Genomic DNA, 9,532 nt, shown 5'->3' on the forward strand with positions numbered 1-9,532 from the left:
AAAGGCTTATATTTCAGAAAGATCTGCAAGATCTCAGCAGGCAGACACTGAGCAATCTGAAATCAAGCCTCCTGTTGCAGGTAAATGAAATACCAATCCGATAAAACTACTGATTGAATTAATTCCTAAAGGAGCCAAAATTACAGAAAGTGAAGGGTAAATAAAGAATTGTGCTATGGTAACAAAATTGATGATAGGAAAAAGTTTCAAGGTTTCATTTTGTCACAGACTCTAGGAAATCAGAGATGTATTCATAAGCCACAAAGGTGACAGCACCAGCAGGAGCAGATTTTATCAAAGAAGGGTAGATTCCCTTGTAGAGCCCTGCCCATCCCTCATTTCTCAAAATCTGAAGAAGCGCGTCGTACATGTTTCTGTATGTGCTCCTCTCTACTCTTGCGCCGTACTTGAGATCCCTCTGTAATCCCTCGATCTGAAATATTTCCGAAAAGAGCTTCATTTACAATGTTCCCTTGCTGAAAATTATCTTTTTTTACAAGATGAGATGATGCTTTTGAGGATGTAAGTTACCTGAAATCTCTTTTTTACCACGTCAAGGGGATGACAGACTGCTTTTGCACTCGTACCGGCTGCGAATCCGCAAAGAAAGATTTCAAAACTTGAGAGAGAGTCGCCATTGTTAGGCGAGCCAGTATTCGAAAGCATGAACCTATGCCAATTCTGCAACAGGCCGGAAAAGGTTTAAGAATAGTTAGAGAAAATTATAATCCAAAGGCAATTCATTAAGTGCAATTTTAATACAGAAAGCTTTTGCATAGCAATCCATCCAAGTAGACGTTTTTAAAATTAAAAACAACAAAACCTTTATCCCACTAAGTGGGGTCGGCTACATGAATCATTTTTCTCTATTGCGTCTCACGCGTCGCTTTCAGGGACACCCTAGCACTTACACAGTGATCAAAAGGATTCATGTCATAAATTTTTTGACAATTTTTATCTTAGCTTCCGACCCCTCCACTTTTCACATCCGGGCTTGGGACCGGCAATAACATAAATAAAACAAAATGAAAATAAAACATAAAATAAACAAGTTGATGTGACTTTAAAAGGACAAAAATAAAAAATATTTGGAAAATACACTAAAAAAACACATTTTAAGAAATAAATATTTAAAACAAATTGATCCTAAATAGGCCATTAGTTGGGCCAATGGCTTTCTTGAGCGTTTACTAAAAACTTAATTTATTCATACACAATTGCTCTTTGCATTTTGTTAATAACTAATAGGTTAAAAATAAACATATTTTTATATATTAACTAATTTTATTTCTCTTTTATTTGTAAATAATTATTTCAACTTTTAGTGATTGTTCCTTGATTTTAACTTTGATAAATTAAATAAATTTAACAATTCAATGGAGCACCAATCGTTGAACTTAACATCAAATTTAATTGAACATTCACAGCATAATCCTTCTAAAACTAATAAACGGATGGAAATACAAGAATAATAGCTGTTAGATGGAGCATAAAACTAAACTAAATAAAAAGCTATAAAGAATAAAGGAGATAAGAAATTACCATCATCCATCGTTTAAATGTATCATAAGTCCCAAACTGCAAGCCAGCATATGGAATGATCTCAACTAGAGTTGGGGACAATCCAAAATACAATCCTCGAATACCTCGTGTTCGTAGTATGTCTACAAATGCAGATCTCATATTCGGGTATATCTGCAATAAATCAAGTTTTCTATGTAATTTACATAATAAAATTAAGTCAAATTTCCTCGGTAACTTGAAAAGGATGCCAATAATGCCTCATAAGTATCAATTCACATTTATGGCTCTAATAATTATGAAAAACAAGTAAAAAGTCAGAGTTTAGTAAAGAAAAATGGCAAGACCATTTTTAATTTTTTTTAGGGAATTTACTGAGGTAGCACCAAATTCTTATGCATTTACGAATCTCACACCAGAACTTAAAGTTATATAACCTAAGCACCCAATTCTTTGCAATCACATAAAAAAACAATACACTATTTAATACTTAAATTGTATGTAAATTTTCATTTTTTTCAATAACGGGTGTGCCTCTCTAATTTAAAACTTGAAATACCAAATCACCCATTTCTTATTGATTTATCTTTATACTTCAAATGATAAAATGTCATAGTTTTTGTTAACTCCTTGGCAATCCTGTTTAGTATCCTACGCTTACTCTCTTTACACAAGCATGAGATTTAAATAAAAAGAAAGTAAGACCATAATAGGAACCAGCACAAATATGACCGTTGCAGGTACATAATGAAGCCACCTATATGTTTGTTGAAAAAGGACGAGGTTTAAAGAGAGAACCCCAATCGTATTGTAATAAAATTCAGAATATACAAAAAATCTAAAACTGATATCCGACTACATGAGTGGTTAGCACTTAAAACAAGCATAATAATTTTTTTAGCGAAATTTACATATGCAGCACACAATTCTTATGTATTTACATATCTCACACCTAAACTTTCATGTTTGCATACAGAACACTTTGGTGCAAACCTATCCACGAATAAGTGGATTTCACTTTTAAAAAGCAGTAATAGTGCTATTTTTTGTGATATTTAGTAGTTGAGTGTTATATGTGTAAACTTGAAAGTTTAAGTGTGAGATTTTAGTAGTTGAGTGTTATATGTGTAAACTTGAAAGTTTGTGTGAGATACGTAAATTCATAAGAATCGTGTGCTATGTATGTAAATTCCCCTTAATTTTAATTCCTATGGGGTGAATGCTTCAAGTAGGCCTATAGACATTCATATGTTGAAAATCACAATTGAAAAGAAGCAAAACAATTTAATTCAGAAAAAACCTATAATCATATAGTTATTATTAGCATTAAAACACACCTTTGGCTCACCCTGTGATGCCAAAATTGTTCTTAGAAGATCAAAGGGATATGATCCTAAAGTTGCTGCGCATCCAGCTATAGCGCCACTCAAATAGGACAAATAAGGACTTAGCCGCAAATGTTCGTCTGAAAAGAAACAAAACAAGAACAGCAAGTCATGAAAAGAAAGAGATAGATAACAGTTTCATTAAAAAAATTCTGATATTTGATAATGCCATGAACCAAGCCACATATGCCAGGAGTATTCATCGAGAATCTGACTGTTTTAAGAGCTTTAGTGAGAATCATAGGATAAAGTAAGTTCCAAATATTTTAAGGAAAAAATACATTTAGGTCCTCAATTGCGGGTTTTGAATAAATTGATTTTGTTTCTTTGTTTTTCTAATGACTTGCATGCATTTCCCTGACCATATCAAGACCTTGGAATATTTACATACACACCAAACAATTCCAGTGAATTTAGATATCAAGCACCTAAAGTTGATATCATTTATAACACTTTGGAGTCATAAACCTATGCATAAAAAATTGTATTTTGTGACATTTTTATGTGATAAAGACTTGTATATTACACATTTTCATCTTCATGAACATCACGAATTCCAACAATTTCCAACCGTCAGAATAATTAGTCTTGTCCTGATCATTTTAGTTCAGCATGATAAATCCTTCTTTCTCTTTCATTCTGGCTGAGTGTCATGTGTTTAGGGAACCCCGTGCCATATTTCTCTTTCATTCTGGCTGAGTGTCATGTGTTTAGCTTATTTTGTACAAGTCTATTTACAAAACTTCAATAATAGTTGCCACTTTTGTGAACTCCTCCATCCATATCCTTCCCCATTAATTTTATCAATTTTTCGTATTGATTCATCTTTCACGCTCCATTACACATGTACAAGCCAACTAACCCTAACTTCCTTCAGCACATTTGTAGTAGTTGCTACTCCAACAATTCATTTCAGACAGTCAATTCACAATTTGTGTTTCCTAATTTTATAACCGTCCCCATTCTATTATATTGTTGAACTAAACAATTTCTCATAGCTGGCACACAAGATATTGCTAAATCTTCTCACACACACACGCACGCGCGCACGCACACAAATATATATATATATATATATATATATATATATATATATATATATTAAAAAAAAGGTTGATCGCCTATAAACCCAATAGTCTGACCGAAGAGCGGACTCCGCTTCCAGAAGGTGTGCAATTTGATCCTACGCAAGGATCGAACCTCTGACTCGAGGGACACACACACACACAACACACACACACACACATACGTACATATATATGCACATACGTATATGTATTATGTGTATATATGTATATGCGCGCGTGTGTGTGATTTGCTCAAAAGTTTGTTCTATTTATTCAAAATATTTCCTCCATTGTTCTCACTTGTTTTAGTAAAAGAACTCACCAGCTGAAGTTGTCATCTGCAATATCATACACCATTACAACTCATTTTAGTATAAGCTATATAAAAAGATGCAAACTTAATAATAGTCGTTAGTGTAATCCTAACATAAAAGAGAATAGTTTAGTCACAACAGAAATACTCTTATGTTATTAATTTTATTTTAATACATTTGACAAAATCACTTTTTCTTATATTTCGTCGAATCAATTATAACAATACTTGATAAAATGCCTTCTCAAAGATCAATAAAATATATAGAAGTCATATTTTTTTCCTTTATATATTATTCCCTTAATTGCTGTAGTCTAGAAATCACATCCATAATGTGTCTTTCTAACATAACTCAAATTGATTTTCTGATGTTGGCCTGTTTATTTAATTGTATGTTTCACTAATATCCCAAAAAAACTCATTGTCTAACTTAAAAGTTTGATTCTTTTATAATTATCACAATCATAAACATTTTTTGTTCTTAAATATAATAGCTAAATACCACTTCTCCAATCATTTGACTTTCCCATAATATTTAAAATCACATTTAAAAAAAAAACTAATTACTCAACCACAATTATATCTTTACAGATCTTCAAATCTCAAAGATTATCTCAAATATACCTAAAACTTTATCTTATACAAATTCTTTAGAACTAACTCAACTTTTTTTTTTGGATCAGTGTATTATATTCATGAATTTATTCATTATTTTTCAAGAAAAAAAAATCCTTGAAATTCTAATTTAATAATTTCTTAAAATAGCATGTCATTATTTCTTTAATATCTTATCTTTATATACCATCATATACATCTAAATTGCTCAAAATCTCTAGATCTCATGAATATTACCTAAGCTTTTTTACAGTCTTCTTTTCTCTTTAGTGCATTGACAATCATATAATCCTTAGAACATATAGCTTTTAATTTCATGCAATCTATATATATCCCATAGCTTCCTTAATTATTATAAAGACTAATGATTTGTCATTATCCATTCTTTAAGAGTAAACTTTTTAGCGGCCTTTTATAACTCATCCGAGGTTATTTAAATGCACTTTAAGGCAAAATCAAGAATTGAGGTGTTTGCATAGTGAAATAAGGTGTAAACCTCGAGTAGGATCAAAGCATAAATCTCATTATAGAAGTAAAAACTCATAAATATAAAAAATTATTCATAAAAAATGACCAAAGTTAATAATATATTAATTTAATTTATTATAATAAAGACAATATATACATATGACAACCCTAAATTTTAATATAAAACGAATTTTTGAAATGAGATTCAAGATAATATTCAGTTAAATTTTCATGGCACCATAAGAATCACGATTTATCTTTATTTTCATCATATTCAGAAGAATCATCATATGTAATAAGTTTAATATCATCTAATTGTCCCATTAGCGCATTCCAAATCTTCTTTAATCGCTATATATATTTTTCTTACCACATATATTAATTAGCATTAAATTCAATATAATTTACAATAAAGTAACAAATTAATAACATAATGAAGTAATCTTACTTTAATTGTCTTTTAACTTTTTTTAGGAATTATATTAAATATATTAGATATAAGTATAATATAATATAAAATAACATATATTAATCTTGTAATATAATATAATTTTCTTTTTTACTTAACCTGATTGAGCCACTGCCTATGCCTCAGACAAAAAAGCACAAGCCACGCTAATGATAGTGAGATTTAAGCATCAAGGTGTTCTTGTGCACCTCAATTCGAGGCATGTTTTTAATTCCTTTCTAAACAAGGTTTTGGAGTGTTCTATAAGTATATTCAAATTAAAACAAAATTCATATTCAAAATTTATTAATCGATTTAGCATCTTCACCAAAAACAAAGAAAACATCTTCCACCTCTCCTCACTAATTCTTATAGTTTAGTCGTTGCTTGTTAGTTTTTTATTCTATTTATAGAACTAGTCGCTTCCTAGCTGTTCTCTTCACACTTTCCAGCCCATTTATTTTTTAATACAGTTCACTGATTTTTGTTGTTGGTACTAATAGCATCTCACTCACAAGTTTGACTCTTCCTTCACATTGTATGCATTCATTATTCCTTGAAACTACCTCCTTCTACCTCACTTCCTACCCCCTCCTACGTGAAGTGACAGGTAAATCATATGGAGCTACATTCAACTTGTATATTTAAGTTATGATCTATAAATCATAGAATCAAAATTAACAAATAAATAGTATCAAGATTTATTTGCAAAACATTGCTAAAAGAATCAAACTAGAAGCCCGCCAGTTAAAATATTAACATAAAAAGCAAGATCACTACATTTGAAATACAACTTCTATAGGATTGACACGTCAAATCAAATACCATTTCCCACACTTTTTTACACCTCTCGGGTAGAGCACGTATAAGTATTAGCCACAAATTAAACAACATATATACTATTCAAGTAAATGGTTTATGAAATCAATCATAAATTTAATTCACATTATCAAAATTCCTTTACTTATCTCATATATTTTGTAATTAACAATAGTCATGAGTATCATTTTATTAATGGGTACTTAGTAATATAATATTTCTAGCTTCAAACTTCGATTTGTTATAAGGCTAATAAAAACAGTGATAATACTACATTTGGATATTAAACTTTTACATTCAAATATTGCTTTTGTAGAGAGTTTAATCGTCTTAATTACGAGGGATATCCCACACACAATAAAAAAATAAATAAAGCAAGCTAGTGGTGCAGCTTTTTTTACATGGAATTCTTAAGAATGAAAAATTACAAAAGACCTATACAATCGAAATAACTTCCAATAATAGTAGGTATGACTTAGAATGGACAACAACCTTTCTCCAAACTCAACGAAGGCTTCAACCAAATGCAAGCAAAACTAGGGTGTCGTTGCATCATCAGTGTTGTAACAAGGAGATCAGGTATAAAGATAGTTCTCCTAAAAAACAAAGGAATATGACATTATGTGGCAAATAGAGTAGGGTTGAAAGGTTGGTAACGCCATCATGGTGGCAGGAATGATCCTCTTGTAAGTGAGAATGATATGAACTAAAAGCATTAATGCACTAACTTAAGAACTTGGGGGTTATTGAAGATGGTTGGATCAATCCTTCACTATTTATAGAGATGGAGCAACCTAAAAGCGACAATAAGATGGTGAAACTAGTTCAAGGAGATTATTAATGATGTTCAGATAAGTCCTCTCCTAAGGAAGATAGAGAAGGGACTAAATTACATGAAGTTGGTAGACAATTGAAGGCGGTCCATATAATTACTCTCCTTAAAGAAGGGATAAAGTAAGTCAAAATTATTGGGAAATAGAGAGAACCAAAACAATTCCTTTCCTAAAAGAAATGAGAATTAGAATACCACAAGTTGGCATACAATCGGAGTTTTTTAAGACTCCTCTTGAATAAGGGCTGGAAATCTACAAGCAACCAAGGTAGCCCTTTATCCTAAAACCAGAGGCGGGAAGGGTTGAATGATCAGAACTAGTGGATGAATACATGGGGTCACGGCAACCCTTCCCCTAAAAAGAGGAGATGGATTGCTACAGTGAATCAAGAAAATAATTCCCATGGATGCTAGGCTTCACAGACATTTCTGAATACCTTCTATAACACTTGCATCTAATATAAATATATATCCAACACACCCCTGACATGTGTTCAGATCAAATAAGACCCAATATATGACAAAATTAGTATAGGCACACCTGAGGACAAACATTTGACTGTCCATGAGATAGATCATATGAATGATAAACTAAATCCACATTGTCCCTCCTTTCTCTTCACCTTAGCTCTTGCAGCTTAGGTATCTTTCATTCTCTTCATTCAACTCTGCAACTCCACTTTGTTGGCCCTTGCTCCTTGAACATCGCCCCTTTCTCCCCTTCATCGAGCATTTGCAAAGCTTACATGGTTTTTCATTCTCTTCACCCCACAAAACTTGTACTCGCGACTTCCTCAACAGAGCTTCCTTTGGTATAAAACGGTCAACTATAAGCTTCACAAAGCAATCAAATCTCCAATATGCTTTGCAATTTAGGAATTTCATTGTTGAAAAATAAGAAAGATGCCATATATATAAATTTTAATACATTTTCTAGTAATAATATACCAGAATATATTTTATTAATATCGACAAATGATATACAAGATTGGCCTGCCTTTAATCACAAAGTGCAAGACAATCCAACCCTTGGATCATCTTAATTGATCTTAATTAATTCGGACAAGCTAGAGTTGTGTTATACAAACAAGAATAATTGACAAAGCCTCAACTCAACAAATATAATATACCATTTTGAATTTCTCAACAAAATGAATCAAATGTAGTTAATGAATTTTTGAATTTCTCAACAAAATGAATCAAATGTAGTTGATGAATCAAAATTTTGATGATTGAACCAGTGCAAATAATTATGAGAAGTTTAGACATAAAATTTAGGGCTAATAGAAAATGATGGTGGTTAGCAACTATTTTAAAATTGAAATGTCCGTCTCCTTGGGAGCCAATTCAACTTAGCTAACCAACAAAGGTTATAGAAAATCCATGAAGACCGATGCAAATAATTATTAGAAGTTTAGGCATAAAATTTAGGGCTAATAGAAAATGGTGGTGATTATCAACTATTTTAATATTGAAATTGTCTCCTTGGGAGCCAATTCAAATTCACAAATTGCGTACGAACAAAGGCTATAGAAACGCCATGAAGTAATAATCAATAAAAAAAAAATTTGTGAAATGGAATGAGGTTGAAGATAATGGAGTTTGTTTAGCCCTACTACCCCTGCAACAAATTGAAGTGCTGGTGGCAATAAGAACTGTTGACCCCATTTTTAGATCAATTATTTTACCTCCATTAACACTCCATTAAACTCCACTTGAGCTGTATGATGAGCTAGAACTTGAAACCGTCTTTATCAACCTGTGAAACCCTAAATTATCATTTTCTGTTCTGAAATTGTAGTAAGACTCAAAACTTCATTTTTGAAAGTTACATGATGTGCATTGTTATATTTAAAGATCATACAAATAAGTTTCGGCTAGGGTTAGGAGAGGGGAGAAGATTTCCCTTCCTTTTTGCATGTCCCCCAATACTTTTATTAATTCCCTCCTTAATTGTAGCCTGAATCACTCCCACCATTAATGGAAAAAATTGAAGCCCAGATCCCATTTTTCCAAAAAAATTCACTCCCACCATTAATGGAAAGAATTGAAGCCCGGATCCCA

General features: G+C 31.7%; 1 protein-coding gene across 1 annotated transcript in view; it reads right to left on the reverse strand.

The window, feature by feature from the left end:
• The window catches only part of LOC110019824, a 37,240-nt gene extending 28,879 nt beyond the window's left edge, over positions 1-8,361 (reverse strand). Inside the window, exons 1-5 of the mRNA XM_020717669.1 lie at positions 7,801-8,361; positions 2,859-2,986; positions 1,543-1,695; positions 532-681; positions 231-433 (exon numbers count right to left, since the gene is read on the reverse strand). Coding sequence (XP_020573328.1) covers positions 231-433; positions 532-681; positions 1,543-1,695; positions 2,859-2,986; positions 7,801-7,873 — 707 coding nt within the window. The 5' untranslated portion in view covers positions 7,874-8,361. The remainder of the gene's footprint in view (positions 1-230; positions 434-531; positions 682-1,542; positions 1,696-2,858; positions 2,987-7,800) is intronic.
• Positions 8,362-9,532: the final 1,171 nt, after the last annotated feature.

This window comes from Phalaenopsis equestris, unplaced genomic scaffold (assembly GCF_001263595.1).
Source record: "Phalaenopsis equestris unplaced genomic scaffold, ASM126359v1 Scaffold000002, whole genome shotgun sequence".
Classification (NCBI taxonomy): domain Eukaryota; kingdom Viridiplantae; phylum Streptophyta; class Magnoliopsida; order Asparagales; family Orchidaceae; genus Phalaenopsis; species Phalaenopsis equestris.